Raw genomic sequence first — 22,534 nt, 5'->3', positions numbered from 1 at the left:
GAAAGCTGTGGCTAGTGGGAGAAGTGGTATAGGAAAGTGGTTAGACCAATGCATTTTTAATGCACGACTCGAATGTCCCTCTAATAGTTTTGATTTGTAGCACTTTCAGGGCTGAGTTCAGGCTCAGCGGTAGCCAATGCAGGGCAGGTTTTTTTCTCTTTCAGGTTGATTCAATTATACCAACGTGATATATATGTTCCATGAACTGATCCTTAGCTGTGGAAAAACAGCATAGCTCCCCTGAAACCTGTGGAGCTGTGACGATTTACCAAGCTGAGGTTCTGGCCCAACACAGGTAGAGGAGACAGAATATTACACAGGCACGTGTCCTCCTCTCCCAGCTGGGAAAAAAAAAAAAAAGGAGTCAGCCCTCTAGGATTGGGTGTGCACATCATCATCAGACAGCAAAGTACCAATCACACGTTGCAGCAAACAATCCAGCCCAGATCAATACACCCACACGGAGAGGCTAAAAATGCCATCAGTAACAAGGAGCAAGAGGGACATGCCAATTAAAACAAACCCCTGCTCCTTGCAAAAGAATCGCTCAAACAAGGGATTCCAAACAGCTGCCATTCCTGGAAACTGAATGGTTCTCCAGACTAGCAAATAGGAAAGGCTCCCAGGAATGCACCAAGGCCCAAATGCCAACAATCTCCAATCAGAGATAGTCACAGCACCTGCTATGCAGATCTTGCAGGGTATTAGGACTTGTCAGTACACGGTGTGATAAACTCACTGTCCCGGAACACCCCCTTTTGGCAAGTCCTGGCATTGCCCCCCTTTTGCCTCCTCTCAACCTCAGGGATCACATGGTCTGCTGTGTGACTCCGCCTGCTGGCCAGGTCACAATAGTCCACCCATTACAGAGTATCAATGTCCTGCACCAACAGCGTCACCCTTATGACATTCCCCCCCTCCAGGGGTCCCAGACTTCTTCCAGCAGAACTCAAACCCCCACAAACAGAACCAAAGCACCAGTTCAGCCATTCCACCCATCCTGGTGTTGAGCCTCTCTGGGTTCTTCCTAACTTTCTGGGACAGCAAGCCCACCCGGCAGCCTGCACTGGACCTTGTCCTTTCATTAGGGCTCATCATAGGAATCCACTCCATGCCTGCGCTTTCCCATGTCCCTTCTGCCCCTGGCCATTTGCCACAGCTCCTTTCTCAGGAGAGACTCCCAGGCTTCTCTCCCTCTGAGCCCCCTCCCCACTGGACTCTCTTCCTCACTGCTCTGAGTGCCTCGCTTTATGAAGGTGACTCTCCTCCCCAGCTGAGTCTGCCTATGAACTGTACCTAATGCACCCTCCAGGTGCCACCAAGTGGGCTAAATGAGCCCTTGGCCTCCCATTAACCCTTTTGCTGCCAGTGTGGGGTGTACACACCCCATCACGGTGGAGTTATTCAGGAGTAGCTGTCACACTGTAAATTCACACCCTTCTTTAATCTGAAGTTTCACTGTGTAGATGAGTCCTCACAGTAAGGGAGCTAGGCAAAAGGAGATTAGAAGAAAGTGGAATGAAAAGAACATTGTGCTGCACATGACCGAATTTAATACACCTTTGGAAAAGGGCTAAGGACAAACTCCCAGCACTGTCTACTCCAGGGAAATGCCAAGCTTCTATATACGGGGGTAGGAAAAAAAAAATCCTTGTCAGGACGCACACAAGAACGAGGCTGCAATGAGAGCAGTTGGGGAAGGCAAACTCACAGCTAAGCAATCATCATCCCTGCTGGCCACACAGTCAATCCAGGGGAAAAGAGGGCATTTGAAAGACAAGTGAATGAAGCCCTGCTTACTCACCTAGCAAAATAACCCCCTGGGACAAACCTGGCTCCATTGGCTCTCAGAAATGACTCACAGCAACAGGAAAATTCAAGGGTATCTTCCGTGCTGGGTAAACCCCAGAGAATACGTGACACCGTAAGTGAAAACCCCTCCACAGGCGCAGGCAGAAGTGAGAATGAAGATCACAAACCCTGAACAGAAATGGGACTTCCCACCACCTCTTCAGCTAATGATCTTAGGCCATTACCCTACCCTCCAGCAATAGCAATGGGGAGGTTGGCATTAAAGCTGCCCTGGACCTGGATGAAAGGGACAAACCAGTCAGGGCTTAACTGGGCAAAGAAGGGCAGAAGGAGGAACCAATGAGACAAACCGAGTTGAGAAGAAAGCAGATGGCTCAGCCATGCCACTTGCCTGGTCCAGTGCCAGGCAGGAAGGATCTGCAGGCATCACAGCAGGGGCAGGTATGGAGGAAGCAGTTAAAAGAAGAGAAGGTGGAAGCTTTAGGCATTTGGCCAGGGAGTTTTTGCCATGTGTGTGTTTGGAGGTGGGGGGTAGGTGGGAGAAAGCATGGAGGTGTTTTTGAGGGAGACGCTGATGGGTGAGTGACTGAGGCTGGCACCACTGGCAGAGTGATGTCAGGATGTCCACAGCTCAGTAAGCTAGTAGATCTGGTGGTTAGGGAGGGGATAAATGGAGAAGGCTTTAAAGGCAATGACCAGGCACGCATGGGAGAGGGAGAGCCATTAGAGGAATGCCAGCAGAGAAGTGATGTGGTGAAAGTGGAAGTCAAGATGACCACTCTGGGGGAGAGGGGGTATAAACAGGATTGCCCTATGTAAGACACAGCAACTGACCTGCTCTACTCAGCACTGGGGAGACCTCAGCTGGAGTGCTCTGTCCAGTTCTGGGCACCACACTTGAAGAAAGATATGGACAAATGGAGAGAGCCCAGAGAAGAGCAACAAATGGTAAAAAATTTAGCAGACCTGACCTATAAAGAAAGCTTAAAAACACTGGACATGTTTAGTCTTGGAAAATACCTGATGATAGTCTTCATCTATGTTAAGGGCTCCTATAAAGAGGACAGCAATCATTTGTTCTCCATGTCCATGGAAGGTAGGACAATAAGTAATGGGCTTAATCTGCAGCAAGATTAGATTAGATATTAGAAAAACCTTTCTAACTTTAAGGATGGTTAAGCTCTGGAATAGGCTTCTCAGGGAGGTTGTGGAATCCCCATCATTGGAGGTTTTTAAGAAGAGGTTGGACAAACACCTGTCAGGGATGGTCTGGGTTTAGGGTCCTTCCTCAGTGCAGGGGCTTGGACTACACGACCTCTCAAGGTCCCTTCCTGCCCTACATTTCTATGATTCTGTAACCCTACTAGCAGCATTTTGACTAGACTGAGGGAGGCAGCGTGGCTGGCAACAAGGCCAGAGAGGGGCAGATTGCAGTAGTCGAGACACAAGATGAGGAAAGCCTGAACTCATGCCTCAGTAGTCTGGACAGGCAGGCTAGGCTGAATATAGTGTCTCACACAACACTGCTTTCCATTGCTGTTCTGCCTCTCTGGATCCTACTAGCCCGTGCCCCATGGAGCAGAACTGAAGGGAGGAGAGCTGTCGTCTCAGTGCTATCGTTACTTGAGAGAAAAATTCTGGGAACAAGCCAAGTTGTTCTGAATCATTTTCAAATCTACCCTCAGTCAGATGAAATTTTTATAATGGTTCCAATTCCTCTGAAGGGAAGTGAGCAGTGTGGATACGAGGGAAGGGATATAGTGAGAGCTCAGGGTTGGTTGGATTCTCCCCACCACTACCACATAACATTCCTTTAAAGTTCTTAGCTAGCAGGGCAGGAGCACCCCAGGATTCCGCAGTTAATGAGGCCCCGTCTGTTCACTTCTTGCCTCCAGTTCAAAGGGAGCGGAAGGAAGGAGCAAGTGGGATTGGCTCAGGAAATAAGATTTGATGCAAGAATGTGTGTTGAGTGCAGTCATTATTCTGCTGTCTTTCTCTCCTAGCACAGGGTGAGTTAGCAACATTGCAGTCTTATCCTGGGCAGCAACCTGGGGGCTGGGGACCCAGAATGGTGCTAACTCACTGCAGGGCTAAAACAATGTTTAAAGCCTGCCTGGCTCTTTGAGATGTGTGCAGCAATCTCCTCACAGAAGCAGGTTCACACGCAGCCAAATCAGGAGCCAGCTTTTCTATTCCTCTTAGGATCACGGCCTGAAAGGGGAATGCATGGCTCAGGGGACCGGCAACTCATGGGAGTGGGAGCCTTCACCTCTGGGGACTGGCTCCAATCTGGCACAGTTGACACTGACTGAAGCGACTGTCATCTAGCAGCTGTTCACAGTGGCCTTTGTAAAATGACTTCGGAGAGCATAGCCCAGCTCCTAGCACGCAGGTGGCTGCATCACAAAACCCACCACCAATTAGCACTAATTGGAAGTCCTTTATCATATGCAGGAGAGAAGACTGATTGGGCTGTAAGGCTGAAGGCCCCTCTCACCCCAGAGATGGTCATGCAGGCACTCGGATATACTACCACTGGCCAACACCCATTTTAGCAGATGCAGCAGAGGGGACAAAGACTGAATGGGCCCTGGAGACTGAATTACCCCAGAGCCAGTCCCTACCAGAACAGGGGAAGGGCCACCAACATGGCAGCATGGGGGAAGCTGACACGGCCTTTCCCTCTCCCAACCTCATGGTGTGGGTACAGAGAGTTTTTCACTCCCCAGAGTTGCCAGACTGATGCCAAATTCACTTTAAAAGAACAGAGAATGTTTGAAGTCTCTTATTCCCATGAGGTCCATGTGTGCTAGAAGAACAGTAGGGGGGGAGGGCGGGGAATCTCGAGTCATTAGAAATAAAATGAAATGGCAAATGAAGTTGCAATGTATAAATCCGCCTTGCAAAATTGTCCAGCCTGGGCACCAAAATCTGCTCAGTTGCCTTTTACTGTGATTGAAATCATGGAAAATCCAGTGACAATTTACCTGCCTGACAAAACATTACTCAGCTCTGGCGAGTGGGTGACTAGAATGTTGCCAAGCTGGTATAAGATCCGCCTGCATGTGGACAGACATCTCCAGTGATAACAGCATCTCCCCTCTTGCTTAGCTTTGGCCTTCATCTTATGCCTAAGAATCCAGGAGAGGAATACTTGAAAACACACAATTGTCCTGATTAATTCACGCTAAGGGTTAAGGCAGCATGAAATATACCAGGCTAAATGGAAGAGGGCATTTGGGCTAGTATTTTGTCAATACCAGTTTTTGAATTGTATCCTTATAATGGTTTTGCACAGATCAAGCCTGTCTCATCACACATACTAGAAATCATTCCGGTGGTATCCCATTTATGGAGATGCTTAGGGTATGCTAAGCGAGCCTCCCAGCCCAGGCCTGCAGACTTGGGTTATTATGGGCACTCTAAAAATAGCTGTATAAACAGCGCTTTGAAGATGCACTTCAGGTTGGAGCTAGGGCTCTGAAGCCTATCACCTTCCCCGCTTCATTGCCTTTCATTAGGTAATATGGTCCGGTCTCATTTTACTGGCTGGGAACGGGAAGCTATGAAATGAGGCTGGATAGTCTCCTAGTAACGACTTGAGAATGTTGTTAATTTGTGAGCTGTAAGGCGGCTACAAGCTATAGCGAGAGATCTATGGATGTGTTTCTGGCTCTGGAGTTATGTTACTGACTCCTTACATTTCATCCCCACCCTAGCGGGTGACTGGCTGCATCCTCTCCAATGTGAACACGCCTTCCATGACCCCAGTGATTGGACAGCCCCAGAATGAGTCTCCACAGCCCATTTACCAGAACAGAAACATTTCCAACAAGCCCACAGCAGGTAGGTCTCAGCAGAGAGGTGGTCTCCAAATGGAGCAGAGGTAAGCACTGTAGACAGCACCAATCTGAAATCCCCAGACCTGTTCCCCCAGAAATAGGGAAGGGAAACAGACCTGTCCAAGAAACAATGAATGAAGGTTTCAGGTAAGACTGTGTATGGTTCCAAAATGTATAATTTGAGTGAATTGAGATTCCAGACCCATGCAATTCAGCAATATTTGGGTTCAGGTTTGGAAAATGCAACCTACCTGTCACTGGGTCCTTTTGCTATCTTCTCTCACTTCCCCTACTCCCTATTGACTGGGATCCATTGGCAGAGTCCACCTGAGCGTCCACACAATTGGCACCGGGAGCAACATGGGAAAAAGACCAAACGGGCCATGGAGACTGAACCAAGCTCCACAGCTAAAAGTGGTCTCTTCAGGTTCAAGTTAAGGTGCATAGGCAGAGTATGGGAGGAAGTTCACACTGCCAGTGTCTATGCTCTATCTGTTCTGTGAATGAATAGAGGACGTCCCTTTCAAAGGGCTGTCACTCTGGCACTAAATCTACATGAAAAATGTATCTTAGAATTGCCCCAAACCAGGCTTGATCCTTAAACATGGTAGAAGTGCAATTTCTTGCCTATTTTTTACATGTAAGTACTGCATGTCACACTTAAATCAATGATTAACCATTCAGGGGGCTGTCTGAGGACATTTTAAATATGCTGTTACCTGTTTTGTATTTGCAATCATGGTCATTCCAGGTGCAGATTAGTTAGGCACAATCCTGAGTGCATGGTCACCCACACTGCACACCTAGCTTCATTAAAATCCAAACAGGGTGAAATTAAAGAGTTTTAAGAGGGGGCTGAAATCAAGAAACAATTATCATCTCCGTAGATTGGGGTGTTAGTAACCAAACCAGTAAGGGGTCATTTGCACCAAGTTGCTGATCAGATCCTTAGCAGAAAAATATTGGTTTCTTTCCAATTCTTGGTGCGGTGGAAAAACTCTTCAGGATGACGAACGTCTACATGAAATAACTTCAATCCAGCAACAAGGCTCTAAACAAGTCATTCAAACAGACCTGAAGTGGATACAAACAGTACAGAAAGTGGGGACAAGAGCGTATTGATTTAAGAACCCAGCCAGCAGAGGTGGCCAGCAGGGATTCCCCCACGCCCTCAGGGTCAAATGCCCTGTGTGTTCTGAGAGCTCTGTACGGGAATAACAGACAGACCTTGTGCAGTGAGACGTGGTTCCTGCAGGGAACTCAGACTCTGAACCTGCCTTTTACCTGTTCTCTCTCCCTCCAGCAAGGATCTTGGGGAAGATGGGAGAAAGCCTGAGCCGGATTTGCTGTGTCCGTCCGCCAATGGAGCGCTTCACCTTTGTGGGTACGTTATGAAAATGTAGATGCTTGCATTCATCTACGTTCCTCCCCACTCCACGGTCTTCCTCCTCCTCTCTGCCTCCCATCCAACCCACTCACAGTCAGATCCTCAGCGAGTGCAAATCAGTGTAGATCCATTGACAACAGTGATGCTGTGTCCATTTATACCAGCTGATGAGCAGGCCCCCACTCTCTCCCTGACAGCATCTCCCTGATTGTCACAGAGATTGCCAGGGGTTATGCCAAAATTCATTGCAGGTAGTCACTCAGATCCCACCCACGATTTCCCTGGATTGCTCAGCAGGAAGCAGCATTAGCTTAACTGGGGAAAGCTGCCCCGCCTGAGCCCGGCTATGCTAGGGGAAGAGGCATAGCGACTCCTTGAATTTGCAATGCCTTGATATAGACAGACACCACCAAGGTGAAAGAATCCCCGGAAGTATTAACTCCAACCACTAACAGGAAATCTACGCAGTCTCTCTCACCATTGATTGTAAGGCTGGATGATCCCTTTATGATCACTTGGCCTGACCTCTTGCACACGTGGGCCCTAGAACCTCGCCCAGCCATTCCCCCGTGAGCGAGAGATGCCCAATCTCCTTTGAAAGGCTCTGAGTGACCGGAAATCCACCACCAGGTGCTAGGTACACAGGTATGCACTGGTAGAGCAGGAATCCTGTTAACACTAAGAGCCACTGTTGAACAGTTAAAGAGCTGTCTCCCCTCCTGGGCACACTCCGGCACAGATGCTTATTTGAAGCTTGGACTCTGGTACTTCTCTTTCTCCAGATGAGAATGCGAATTTGGGGACCGTGATGAGATACGAAGAAATTGGTGAGTACGCGCTCTGCCCTCAGAAGGGCGGGCCCTGCAAAGCGCAGCTCTCTCCCCCCAGGCTGATGCAGTGGGTGATATGGGAGGGGCCACACAGGAAATGGGGATGAACAGTCTGTTTTAGTGACCGACCATAACACAGATGCCAAATTAGGAGACTGGGTCATCGCTCCTATTGGACACCAGGCATCTGGATTTGGGCTGGCTCAAAAGGGTGATGAACTGCCCTGGGCTGATTCCCATCCTCACGAGGAGGGAGGACAGCATTGCTATAGGGTTAGAAAGAGGACTGGGAGTTGGGACACCTGACTTCTCTTCCTAATTCTGACATGACTCACTGTGACCTTAGGCCAATCATTTAACAGCTCAGAGCCTCTAGGGTTGCATCTAACGCTAGGGCTGGCTTTTGATGACATAGCTATGTTGGTTAGGGATGTGATCTCATCTGGGAAATTGTGGGTAAGGTATACCAACCAAAGAACTCTCTTCTAGTATAAACTGCATCTCCACTAGCAGGGTTTGATGGTAGAGCTATCCCAGTATAACCCTCTCTAGTGTAGACAAGGCCAAAAGTAGAGTCAGAATCTTACTTATCCACTATTGTAAGGTGCTTTGAAATCCTCCATTGGAAGTTGCTATACATGGTACGGCCTGTTCTAAGTGTTCCTTGCCCACCTCTCCCCAGCCCCAATAAAGTAACTCTCAGGCATTAAAGAAACACAGCAGGGCTGCCGTGTTAGCACAAAGAGAGGGTCCCTGGTCCAACTGCAGAAGAAAGGACTTCATGCCAACTTGGTGAAAGATCTTTCTGTGTTCTCTAATGATGAATACACTTCTCCCATCACATAAAATACCCTGGAGAGCCTGGCATGACCCACCCAGACTGAGATACCGAGTCACCAGTGCATCAGAAATTGGTCAGACCCCTTCTGGAATTTTTATAGCCCCAGATGATGAACAGAGAGTTAAGACCATCTCCCACCAACCCCTCCTAGCTCCAGCTGCCTCCAGTCCAATGGCAGATGTGTCTAGCTCTTACAAGTGAGGGAGTCCCTTTCAATATTTCTTTAAAACGCTGATCCATTTTGTGGCATGTCCAAATATAAAAATCCTTCACATCCTTATAAGCCTCTCTGTACTTCACAAGCAGAGGATAGCCGAACCCTGGCAAGAAGTATCCTGCTGATGCTGCTAACCCATTTCATTGTTACAATTCCCAGCCACCCACCCCATCACCACTAGCTAGCTGTAAAAGCAGCTTAAAACCTTAGAAATAGCATGGATACCTCAGGCAGGAGATGATCACTGGAGCCTTCTGTGCACCCCTTTAGTGTTAACCCAGCCCAGAGTTCAGAAGTTGAGAAAAGTGCTGACTTACGCTCAGCTACAGGTGGCTAAGACAAGGAGTGTGTGCAGGGGGCGAGAGGGGAGGCTGCGTTAAATAGCATGTTCCTCTATCCTTACAGATTAAGCAATATTGCTGCTTCCCTCTGGTGGCCAAAGGTGGTGATGTAGACAGAGAAATCTGTTCAGCAACACTCAGTTCTAACACTGAACACTGCTGTTTCTGTGCCTTTAAACATCCAAGGTTCTGAGGGTCAATAAGTGATATGTACACATCTCCGAGTAAATGCCAGCAGTTGTGCAGGTCAGCAAGCTACTGAGGGGAGAGTGATCCAAACGGAGAAGTTAAAGGGAAGACATGAAGTCTATACAGGTTTGCCCTCCAGTGAACAAGTATTGGGGCTTTCTGTCAAATACCTTATTCTGCCATGACAGTGACGATGTAGCTGGGAGCAGTGGGACACTCCATTAGAGTCCTTGGTTTTAACCAGTTGTCCGGGTCCTTGTAATATCTAACAGAGAACTAATAGAACATCTGTCATTTTAAAGATCTGAAATCTGTGCACCTACCTACCTCAGAATCACTTCTTTCCCCATAAGATACGTACCGTGCCGTGGTAAAGTATGCTGAAATGCAGCCATCACTGGGGCGGAATGCAGCAGCTGTTAACCGCCAACAGCAATGCTGCACAGCAGTGTAGGAGAGGAAATGAAATGCTGTTTGAAACTAGAGAGGTATTTAGGGTAGGCAGATGGCTTGGCCAGAGTACTGCACTGCAGCTAACATCACTGTTATTGCAGAAAGTGCGACAGGATCTTGAATAGCCACAAAGCATCAGGCCCTGTTTTGTGTGTCTTGTGGAAAGGGTCTCTCCAGCAGCACAGTGCAAGGATTGTTGGTTTAGTAGTATCATAGGGGGAAGCCATCAGCCCACGTCTCTAAACTTCTCCATTCTCTACTCTCTTTCTTCAGAGCTTCGTATCTTATTGCTTTGTGGCAGTGACCTGCTGGAGTCGTTCTGTATCCCAGGCCTCTGGAATGAGTCTGACGTGAGTAGCCGGCTACCATTGCATGCAATCCATTGTGCAGTGTTTCCTTCCCTCCCCTCTCATTTTTCTCACCTCTTTGCTCTCTCCCACGGTGACCTTACATGTGGCATAACATTCCCAGGAAACAACTGAGTCAACTCACATGGGAAACCTTGAACAGTCTGCCTCTATCCCCCATTCCATCCTCCCCCCTGCCCCTTCCATTAACAGCCTCAGCCAAGCGAGCCAAAGAGATATCCTGCTTCTGACTCTCAGAACCTACTTGGCTCTTATTTCAGGTTGGAGCCAGAAACTTTCCCTTTTGCATCACGTTTTCTCCCCATCCTCAGAGGATGAGTGGCAGAGAGACAGCTGGGGACTGCAGCTACTTATGTCTAATTCTGAGGGTGTAGGGAAATTTTTAAAGGCCATCTCCCAAACTCATTTTCTTTTATAAACTGTTAAATAGATTTAGGCCCTAAATTTAGAATATGGGGAGTGGGATATAGGGATATGCAAGATCCAATTTTCATGACACTATAGGGAACAGAAATTTAAATAAACCAAGTAAAACAGTGTTCGTGTAGTATAAACCTACCACTAGTAATAATAATTCCAGCCTAGCTGTTATATAGCACTACAGTGTTAGGAACCCAAACACAACTGCTTTGTGCTAGGGCATGAGAACCCGGAAGTGAAACTGACCAGTCTCATTTCACTGTCCAAACTGAATGAAGTGAGACATTACAGCATCCATGATGAAAAGCAAATTAAATTATTTAAATTATTTCTTCTAATCTGTGTTGCGTTAAATGCATTTTATAGTCTTTAATTTTTTTTTTTTTTACCTTGGCAGATTATTTTGTCCTTAAAGCTGAGTACTGTATTGCCAGCCCCCAATATTCCTAATCACGACTCAGGCCCCCAAAAATAATGAAAATTGGTTTAAAAATCTCATGATTAAAAAAAATTTGTGTCGGGGGGGTTGAGTTTTGTCTGTGGGCATCTGGCATTTTTAGTTCCCACTTGGGTCACATTTTCAGACATTTTCTTTGCAACCATGAGGGCTAGATGCTGACTTTTTAAATTATGAACGCTGAGATTCTCACAGACATCTGACTCCAGGGGATGGTGCTTAAGTAAAAAACATCAAATACCACAAGATTCATGTTAAAATAACAAGAGTCCACAACACTACATATGGAGAAAAGGACATTGATATGCTTTTCTAATACACCATCAGTATAGGGGCTCTGGTACTTACCAATAAAAGTAAGAATGTGGCTTGGTCATCAAAACCCAGTTTATCATCATACTGACCCATACTAACAAACAGAGGTAAGGCCCCTACATTAATACTCCTGCTAGCTAGAAATATTCACCTCCAGCAAACCTATGTTCATGGATTCCAAGACCAGATGCAACCAGTGTGATAATCTAATCCCATGGTTTTCAACCTTTTTTCATTTGTGGACCCCTAAAAAATTTCACATGGAGGTGCAGCCCCTTTGGAAATCTTAGACATGGTCTGCAGACCCCCAGGGGTCCATGGACCACAGATCGAAAACCACTGATCTAGTCTGACCCTCCTGTATAAAACAGGCCATGGAACTTCCCCAGATAATTACAGATAGAATTCTGTTGTCTTGACAATGTTGTTTTAAGGACGAAGGACCAAGTCCAGCGAAGCCTGTAAGCATGTGAATAATCTGTTCCCTGATTGTGTAAGTGTGTGATTAGAGTGAGGTTTTCAGGTGTGCCTGGAATTAGTTCAAAATTTGCTTTCCATGATTATTCTGTATTAATCACATATAATTTGCTGCTTCCTTGAACATTTCCCCCAGTGAATTCATGCACTAGAATATCTGCAAAGGGAACACAAAACAAATGCAAACACAAACAGCTATAATGCATTTTTGGGGAGAAACATGCTAGGAAATTGGATTTGGGAGTATATTGCCCAAGCTTTGCCCATCTGTCCAGATGATCTCTTCTGTCAGAGCCAAAAAATACTGAACTACCTAAATCAGACACATGCATAAAAGCAAACAGCTCCATCTTGCAAGGACATAGCTAGTTCTGCTGATGTTCTAATGCCAAAGCAGGTCAGACAGGTCTTAAATGACATGCCCGCAAGCAGTTACATTCTGTCTCTACTGACCTGAGTGGAGCTCAGGAAGAGGTGAGATTTCCTTTCTACCTTTGAAAGCAGCAGACATGTTTTCCAGAGAAATTCTTTGTTTGGTGCTTTAGGAGACACAGCAGGCTATGTGGTCCTACCCGAGTCATTTAAACAGACACAGACGACACAGATCAGACATGCTGGGAGATATAGAGAGAAGTTCAACTGTTGCTTTTTCCTTGGTATTGAGCAGGCAACAGTGTTACTGACCTGGACGATTGTTAGCTGGCTTTGTGGGAGAGGAGAGTTTTAAGTGAGCATTTGAATCAAGGAAGGAAAGTCCTTCCTGAACAATGACACAGAGGGAGCTCCAGGTCTATGGGGCTGTGTGAAAGGAAGATGAGAGGTGTGGTGTGGTTCATTTGCAATGTGGCACAGTCCTTGAAGACTGAATGAGGAACTTAGGCTTGATGAAGAAGGCTACAGGAAGTTTGTGCAAGAACTTGGAGGATGGCAACAAGGTCAGAACAGTGGACATAGAGGAAGATAATTGTGGGGTATATCTACACTGCAATGTAAGCCTAGGGTTCGAGTTCAGGCTTAAGCCTAATCCCCCTTTCCATCTACACACAAGTGTTCTAAACTGTGGCTCAGGTCCAAGGATCCACAGTTCAAGTCCTATTGTTTTGCAGTGTAGACACAACCCATTGAACTTGTGCTCTGGGAGTCTGCCACAGTATCCCACAATCCCATGAGCTGACTTATCTGGTCCTCTGAACAGTCAAGTTTGGTGGACAGTCAAGTTTTCACTGCACCCATGAACAAAGGGCTAGAGCAGCCACAAGAAAGTCTGGGATGGGGGTGATTGGACTTGTACCCGCATAATGAAGCCTAGATGCTGCAGCCTCAGTTTGGGACCCAGGTTTCAACAATTCTTACTTGGGGGTTACAAATAAGCAAAGACACTCAAGCCCTAGGTTAACAAACCCAGGATCTGCTAACAGAAGGTCTGCTAGCCCTGGCTTGTATTGCAGTATATGAGGTATGCCTACATTACAATGTAAACCGAGGGTTAGTGGGACTCAAGTCAGTGGACCCTGCGTTAGAGAACTCAGGGCTCGAGCGTCTACACTGATAACCCTACATTAACCTGGGTTCAAACTGGAGGCTCCGGCATCCTCCCTGCAGCACGCAGACCCAAGTCAAGCCAACCATATCCCAGATTCACTAGTGCCATCGCACAATGTGGCCACTCTAGCCTTTGGCTGTGGTGCACTGTGGGAAAACTTGACTGTCCACCCCTTGTGTGGCAGGAAGTTTGAATGGTCTGCTAAGCAGTCACTTTGGTCAGTGCGTTCCCAGCTACCAGAGCCAGCAATACAGAGGAGGCACCTTTTGAAGAACTTCTCATGTTTCCACTTGTACTCCTGTGTCAGGAAATGAGCAGAGCTTCTGTGAGATGTTGGTGGACATTTCAGCAGCGTTTTCTGATCCACCAAAGGCACCTGACAAAACTTGTGATGGAACAGAAAGATGACACAGACATGGCAGATGCAAACTGGCTGAAGCTGCTGATGACATTCATTACAGCCGCTGGTGACTTGGGCTTCTGGAGCAGGGCCACAAGCTCAGCCTGGTGGGGTCACAGCACATGCAGACCTGGGATGACCAGCAAGGGGGCCAGAAGAAGAAACATGAAGCAAGCTATGTTTCTGGTGCTTTGTGAGCAGTTTGCTGTGACATTCCTCCATAAAGACACATGAATGAGGGTGGCCATTCTGATCCAGAGCAAGTTGCTACAACCATCTGGAAGTTGGCTACCCCAGACTGCTACAGGTCCATTGCCAAGCATTAGGTGTTGGAAAGTCGACTGTGGATAAAGTGGTGGTGGAGGTTTCTGAGGTCAGGCATGTGATTTACCTCAAGGTGGCAGCCATATGTGAAATTTGCTGAAGTAATTGCCGGCTATGAGAGAATGCGGGTTCCACATTTTGGATGGATGTCAGGGGAGAAAGCTGGAAAATGGAGAGGACCCAAGAGGGGAGATAATCTAGATGAGGGAGGAAAAAGTCCTGGACAAGAGTGGAACACATACACCAGACCACCAGAAAATGGCTTTGGGAGTTGTCTTTGATCCAGTGCCAGATGATCTCTAACGGCAAATTCCTCTGGCATCCCACACTGAGTACTCAAGCAAACAAACTTCTAACACGGATACAGTGAGATCAACAGAGAGACTCAATTTCAGTAATTATGTCCAGTCTAGGAAACAGCAGCCACTCCCGTCTCCTTCTCTGCAACTGGGCAAACCAGAAAGGAGACCCCGAGAAATGAATCACTTTGTGAACTGCTTTCCATCCAGACGCGCCTCTGGGAAGTCAACTCTCAGACTGAAAAGTAACGGATCATTTTGTAATTTGAGGACCTAAATTAAGGCAGCTAGTCCTGCATCTCAGTGCTCAGATTGGCACTTGAGCACCCCAGTCTGATAATTACAGATGGTCTGAGTGCTCAGGTCAGGATTGGGTGCTCTAATTTAAACCGAGGTTTGACACTTTGGCTATTTTTCCCCCAGAATCCAGTCCTATTTTGCATGGGATCCCAACACCCTCCCCTTCAATTAAAGCACATGAGAGACTGAAGACAGCAGCTCACTGCAGATTCTGCTTTGCTTCCTGCAAGCAGCACCTGCTTAGAGGACTAACATTTATATCGGGTTAAAATAATGCTGTTTAGCAAGTGGCAGTTTATTTGCTCAGATATTTCCTGATATGCTTAAGAGCACTAAGTTGTGGGGAGTTGTTTGAAAGGAGAAAGTGCTTCAAAGAGCTGGTCAAGATGTTGTCTCACCTTCCACTGAAGGTGCACAGCTTCCATTCACCAAGGTGGGCAAGCATCGGGGTCTGTCTGAATCCTCGCTAAGCTTGGATGATCAGGTAGCATCAGTTTCACAGCACTCCATGCATTTGTCACCCTCCAGGCTGGCTTGCTGTAACTGAAGCTGAATGTGAAGATGGTGCACAGGCATGAATGTGGCTTCATCTTCACCATGGCTTAGACCACAAAAAGTGAGCACATCAGGTGTGTGCTCAAGTCCCTCACTGGCTCCCAGTCAGTTATGATGCCAATTTAAGACCCTGATCCTAGTTTCAAAGCAACGAGTGGCTCAACCCCCAACTACCTCAAAGACTGGATTTTGATCTAGGAACCCCCGTGACAGCTGCACTCCCCTGAGCCAATGCAGATCACAAAGCCTAGATTGAAGCAAGTGAGAGCTGGGACAATGCGTTCGCTTAGGAGGGCATCCAGCTGTGGCACAGAGTCCTGGGGGTGATCAGGCCAGAGCCTGACCATCTTCAGGAAATGTTGCAAAGCCGTTCTCTTGGAGGAAGCCTTTCCACCACCATCAGTGATGCTCACAGTTCAATACCCCTTTATTTCCAACTCCCTGCTCCCCCCAAAAAAGCCTGCTCTAAAGGAGCAGTTTAACGCCAAAAAGGGAGACATTCCAGAGACCCATTAGGGACTTGGTATTGATTTAGGTGAGGATTCTCATGCTACAGTGATGGGCGGCAGGATAAATCTTAAGACAGACAAACACATGAAATGCTCTAAGTGGAAACAGTGGGATTCTAGGACTGAACTTTGGTTCAAGCAGTATCATTGAATACTCCATTGAGTCACTGTACAGAACACGCTGCTGGGGAGCTTTAGCAAGGTCGTCACTGGAACAAAACCCAAAGGAAAGGGAGCAGTGTCAGTGTCATCTTGGGAAGAAAAATCCCAGGATTGTAGGGCAAAGGGAGCAAAGATAAACTTTAAATTAGGAGGGTGGAGGCTGTTCGTATTAGATTTAAAATCTGCCAAGGTGAAACCAGGAAACCAGCTTGAAACTCAGCACAACTCTGCTGACTGATAAGGAGCTCAGTTGGATTTTCCTCCTTCGAGGAGTATGGCTCAGCCTTGCAGAGGAAATTCCCTCATCATTAGCTCTTCCATTACTGTGGTTGGACCCAGACCAGATTTTGCAGAGTGATCTATAGAAATGGGCTGAAGTCAGAACCTTTAATCTGAAACCCAACAAACCATAGTGGTTTGAATGGAATGGAACCTAGATCTGAACCGGCTTTGGATTAGGTTTTGCCAGACTGAAATCTTGCCAGCCACCACTGCCAACGTCTCCATGGGAACTGAATATGCACACGCTGGAACAGAAGGGCCAGTTCGGCATAGCCGTGAGGTTAAACTTGCCCCTTCTGCCACCTCATTGGTACTTACTGCTAGCATTTGGCAACAAGCTATTTGGAAGAGCTTTTCCTTACAGACCCAATTCAGCAGCTCCTTCAGTGAACTGTGTGTGTGGAGTGGGACTGCAGACCGAGGCCCATAGGAAGAGAATGCACCTGAAAAGTCCTGTAAGAACATCTGATCAGAATACCTGCAGGTCTGTCTACACTTCACGCATAGGGGGCGATTGTTAACTCAAAAAGACATACCCACCCTAGCTCGGTTCGAGCTACCACGCTAAACCAGCCGTGCAGCCACGCTGCCCCAAGTACATAGCTAGGTGGGATCGTACTCAGGGCAGCTAGTGCCTCCTGCCACTCACACCACCCCAGCTACACTTTATTTTTAGTGCACTAGCGTAGGTGTCGGTCCTTGAGCTAGAATTTGTATCCTCCAACTGGCAGTGTGGATATCCCTGGGAAGTTGCCAATTAGCCTCCTCAATGACATTAATCTTTCTGGCAAAGACTTTCCAGGAAGTTTGCAGAAAGAAGGTAAGTAAAACACATCACAGAATATTTCAGCACATCTTTCATTTGAGTCAGGGACCTGTGAGCTGGTTCCTGGGCCAGCATCACTCTGGTGCAGGAGGCTTAAAAGGTTCTGAAACATCCCTCTTTGCATTGCTCCCAGATGGAGGTGATTGTCGGGGACTTTGGGATTGTGGTGGTGCCCCGGGACGGCACAGACACAGACCGGATTATGAACCATTCCTCAATACTCCGCAAGTACAAAGTAAGTGACTTTGCACAACACAGACATTCCCTGCATCATGGCTGGGACTGGGTCCACTTGTCCTGGCTCTGCCTTCCACCCCCGGTTTCTTACTGTGCCATGATGCTATTGCGGGGCAGGCCAATGGGCAGGGTGAGCTGGCTGCACAGTGGCAGCTATGAAGCTTTACTGCTGCACCACTTCCATAAAGAGCATCAATACATGTAAGTGCTCCCAGCCTCTGCATTCAGGGAGACATTCACCCCTGTGCACAGGACTAGCATGAGGCCTGTGTGTCACTTACGTCTTCAGCACTCATAGGCCTTGTTCCAGACCTCAGTGACTGGGATGGAGAACCCAGAAGCCCTCAAACCATCCCCAGGAGGCCCAGTTGCCCAAGTCACCTTTGGGCACTAGTGTCCTCACAGCCAGAGAACCCCAACATGCTGGGAGCACAAGCCATAAGGTCAGTCATGTTCATTTGCTCTTCTTGTTTTCGCCACAGAACAACATCCTCGTTGTGAAGGATGACGTGAACCACCCAATGTCTGTCGTCAGTTCAACTAAAAGCAGGTGCGTGACTCGAAGGGCCTCCTGCTGCAGGGTACAGAGACCCGACCTGCCCTCAATTCCCACTGCAGGGCATCTCATCTTCCACCCAGTGGATCCAAGAATTTCCCACAATCAACCACAAATATTTCCCCATCTATCTAGGTACTTACATAGCCCCATTTCAATAGTATCTGAGTACCTCATAATCATAGCTCCATCGTGTGAGGGAGGGAAGTGGTCTGATCCCCTAGTTACAGATGGGGAAGTGAGATACGGAGCGATTAAGTGACAGGAAGTCAGTGATGGAATAGGGAATTGAACCCGTGTCTCCTGAATCCAGTGCCTTAATCACTGAGCCGTCCTCCCTCGGCAGCCTTGTCCCATCCACTTGCATTGATCTCACACACGTTCAGACCAATGGCTCCTTTGGCTAAAATGTTACCAGGTGCATACGTGTGAGAGACAGTGACCCTCTTAAATGCAGCTTCCCTGTGGAGCTGTGACCAGCTCCTCCATGGACTGAGCTCACATGAAGCCTGATTTGAACCCTATCCAAACAGCTGCTTCCTGTTGGGGAAGAGAAAGCAGGCTGGGCAACGTGGGGCAGGTAACTGGCAAGCACTGACTCCCTCTGTTCTCTTGCCCCCGCAGACTGGCCCTGCAGCACGGGGATGGACACGTTGTGGATTACCTGTCTCAGCCCGTCATTGACTACATCCTCAAGAGCCAGCTATATATCAACGCCTCTGGTTAAAGCCTGAGGCGCTGCAGCAAGGCAGCCTCATCGCTCCACTTCCCTCCAGCTCTCCATCACACTTCTCGCTCTGCGTGTCTGTCTCTCTCTCTCACAGCCTCCGGCGCGTCCGCCTGTCTCACTCACTGACTCTAGTGCTCCATAGTGCAGGAATCTCCAGGGAGCTGTGGCAAACCCCCAATGCTACACAGCTTGGCAATCTGCTTTGGAGAACCTTCCCCTTCATACACCGGGGAGCAGGGGGTATGGTAAATAGAGATGTACCCAGCATGCTTTAGGGAGGTGGCTCTGGTGTCCACCTTCTCAGCATGCCCTAGGGAAGTGGCCCTGGTGTCCACCTTCCCAGCATGCTCCGGGAACAGGGGCTCAGTCTTTTCCCATCTTACGGCACTTAAGCCAAATAAAACATGGTGGATCTTTTTATTAATAGTTTTAGTGTGAGCCCCTTGGCCTCGTGACATGATGCACTATATCCATGCTTGGGAATGGGAGATCCTAAACCACTTAGCTCAATGCCCAGACTTGGACTAGGCTGAGAGCACTGCTCAGGCCCACTTATGGGACAGTTTAGCTTTGAAGTAGAAAAGAACTGTGAAAATTCTGAAATGTTTTCGGAGCTAAGGCTTGGGGTGGTGGGGTGGCAGAGGGAAGCAAACCTCAGCCTGGCAGCAATTGCTTCTGCTGTAGATAATTATTCATTCGGAGGGGCCTCCTTTAATCTTAACTTGACATGAACCTGGTCACTCCAGGATGTCTCTTAAGTGGTCATGAGTATTTGAGTCTCAGATGGCGGGTACCGACACAGATCCTGGAAAGGAACGTGTCATACCAGACTAGATCACGGGAACTCAAAAGCAAATGGCAGCTGAAGGCCACTGGTTGTGCTTCTCTCAAGCCCAACCATTAGGTTTTGTAGTGTCAACAACATGGCAGGATCTGTCCATAGGGATGCTGACAGGCGGAGAGGCTCTGTAACCTGATATTTTCCAAAAGTCCATAAGCGTCTTTCTGATCAACAGGCAGCATATCCTGCTGTGCAGGGAGGCACAGAGGTCTCAGTGGGGGTTACAATGACATGTCAAAGGGGCTGATGAATTCATTAGCAGGGAGGGGGGCTTGCCATCATAGCTAACCCCTGAAGCAAACTTGCCTTACGCAGATGCAGATGGGTAGAGTAGTGCTCAGGGATGTCATTTGATCTATAGGCACAAGCTGCTCCCTTCATAGCCAGCCTCTGGGATCTACTTGCTGGCACCTCCCTGGTTAGTATGGTCTCCACTCCTGCCTGCCTCCCTTCCCTTTCCCTCTCCCGCTCCTCCCTCCTGGGTTTAAGCACGTGGGGTTCAAGCTGCCTGAGAGGAGTCTGTTAAATACAGGCTATTCACCCTGCGAGCTCTGCAGCTTGCATCTTCCCCATCTCCCGCATGCATCTCTCGGGACAAACCCTCTTGTGCTTTGCTGTCCGGGCTGTGGTTGCAGCACATTGGGCCAAATGCCGGCAAGGGGAATAGAGTGCAAGGGGGACCTACACTGGCCAAGAATGCTGAGATGGGTTGGAGAGAGCAGGGATGTTTAAGAGGCACAAAGGCCCCACACTGGCCCCGGCAAGCAGGCTGCAGTGCTGGGTACCACTGACTCGCAGAGGGCTCCTAGCCCTGTGACAGTGCATGCGCTGGAGTTATTGCATCCTTAGAGAAGAAGGCAAAGCCCAGCTTTAGGGTTTGTCCTTCTGCTTTTCCCAGTTAGCCCTTTTATTTGGAGTTTAGCGCTTGTCTTTAGTTCTCAGACACCTGCCATTACTTCCCTGTTATGCTTGTGCTAACCTGGGCTGTTTCAACCCGATTGCATTCCTGTAAGAAGGCACTGTAGCTATTCTGCGCTGGGTTCTCTGCATTCCCACCCAGGTGCCATGAAAAGCAGGAGAGCACTAGAATCCCACCAAGGGAACTTGCTGCTTGTGCCCCTCAGAGGGCTGTGATCCCCCCAGGGAGAAGGAGCATTTCAGGAAAGGATTCTTAAAGCAAAAGCCCTAAAGGGCTGCATATGAAGCACAACCTGCTCCAGCGGAAGCTTCAAAGAGAAGATGCTGCATTAGATTTGGTGACCCGGTGCTCAACACGGCCACCTTGCTTGCTGTGAACTCACTATGGCCTGTTACCAAGACCAAAGCCAGAGTCCCAGGAAGGCGTCTCTGTCATGGCAACCACTGCTGTCAGCCCTTCAGCGAGAAAAACCATATGTAGCAGTTGTAAACTCACTGCAGTTTATCGTGCTTTATAAGAACTTCAGTGATCAGTCCTCCAGAGGTAGGTATTGTCACCCCCATTTCACAGAGGGAAAGTCAGAAGTCCGGAGGTTAGTGATTTGCCCCAGGCCCCCAAAAATCAGTGTCAGAGCAGAGATTAGAACCCAGGAATCCCTAGGCGCTGCTCAGATCACTAGCCCATTCCTGACCTATTGGAAAGGCAACAGGATCATCAGTGGTACCACCAGCAAGATTTCCCTTCCCAGCTTTACCCCCACCTGGAAACATTAGTTCAGGAATTGTCACTGTTGCACGGAGTTTCCCATGACAAGCAGAATGGTAGGAAAGGGAGTGGGGAGATTGGACTGGTTTTGCCAGACTCTGGTTTCCTTGCTCTTCCTGCCACTCATGGCACCAACGTGTATATCCAGGTGGGCACCAAGTAACTCAGAATCCATGAGGGCTGAGGGGAGCAGGTAGAAATGTGTACGGTCACCTGTTCTTCAGGGATGTCTCCATCTGGAGTTCCTACTGCTAGCACCCACTGCTCTACATACTAGCATGGGGGAACCTGGAATGAGCAGCCTTCCTGGAGGCCCCTGCTCTCACACACTGCAGGTGGATATAAGGGGCATGGTCATTTTGTGGGGGAGGTGAGGGAAGAGTTCTCTCTATCTATACAACGTCCCGTAGCTAAGCTCTTCTAGAACAAACTCTTCTACACCCTGTGTGGGTGAAGCTTTCATGAGCTCTGACTCACACACAAGCTATTTCAGAGAATAGCAATGGCTACTTGCCAGAACCTACTGCACTTCTCCACTCCAAGCTGGAGGAGATAAAGCAATCAATGTCTAGAATGAGCCACCAAGACACAACAAGGGAATAAACTCAGAGAGAAGAGGCTTGCCCCTGAAGTGTGAGGTAGGACAATTGCTCTTAACTGAGGAAGATGGAGAAAGGAAATAAAAAGGAATTAAGAAAGTGGTTTATAGAGGCAAAAAGCTCTCGATCCCCCGCTCCTTCAGGTGATCAAAGGGTGTGAGATAGGAAACAGACCAGTTTCGATCTCATCCAGTTTAGGACGGCATGCCTTAGAAACATAGCATTGTGGTATGGATGATGAATATACTATGTCTTACTAGTCTTATCTATGCCTTCATTTATCTGCTCAGTAAAACTCATGGTACGGGGGGGATGGTGTGTAGCATATCTTTGGAGTGGACTGTCTAACTGTTGGGATCAGTTGGATTTGATCCTTGGGTTGGCGTGAGCAGTCGCGCTCCATCTCTAACCCATGCAACAAGGGTTGGCAAGAAATGGTTTTTTTTTCAGTGTATGAGGGGAAGACGGTGGGATGGTCCTTGAATCCGCATTTTAATAACACCGTTTTGCTTTATTGAAATGAATAAAAAAAAGTTTTAAAAGAAAAAAAAAACCTCAATGGGGTTGAAGTTGCCATGTTGCCAACTGCATCTTCGTGAAAGAGTTTGGAGTTGGATTTCTGTTGCTAAAAGTGGTCGACAAAAAAAAACCAACCCAAAACAAAGACTCCCCTACCCCTTTTATCAGCAAAGTGTTTAAATTATGTAATAAAAAATGATGCTATTAGACTGTAGTGTT

General features: G+C 47.9%; 1 protein-coding gene across 1 annotated transcript in view; it reads left to right on the top strand.

Annotated features, from left to right (window-relative positions):
* Positions 1–22,524, top strand: part of NMNAT2 (nicotinamide nucleotide adenylyltransferase 2) — a 74,975-nt gene extending 52,451 nt beyond the window's left edge. The window contains exons 5-11 of the mRNA XM_030573810.1: positions 5,532–5,658; positions 6,958–7,038; positions 7,824–7,868; positions 10,186–10,262; positions 17,283–17,384; positions 17,869–17,936; positions 18,567–22,524. Of these exons, the coding sequence (XP_030429670.1) occupies positions 5,532–5,658; positions 6,958–7,038; positions 7,824–7,868; positions 10,186–10,262; positions 17,283–17,384; positions 17,869–17,936; positions 18,567–18,669 (603 nt within the window). The 3' untranslated portion in view covers positions 18,670–22,524. The remainder of the gene's footprint in view (positions 1–5,531; positions 5,659–6,957; positions 7,039–7,823; positions 7,869–10,185; positions 10,263–17,282; positions 17,385–17,868; positions 17,937–18,566) is intronic.
* The last annotated feature ends 10 nt before the right edge of the window (positions 22,525–22,534 follow it).

The sequence above is a fragment of the Gopherus evgoodei genome, chromosome 8, assembly GCF_007399415.2.
Source record: "Gopherus evgoodei ecotype Sinaloan lineage chromosome 8, rGopEvg1_v1.p, whole genome shotgun sequence".
NCBI classification, from domain to species: Eukaryota; Metazoa; Chordata; order Testudines; family Testudinidae; genus Gopherus; species Gopherus evgoodei.
Note: the sequence above shows the minus strand (reverse complement) of the source record. Positions and strands in the feature narration are given on the sequence as shown.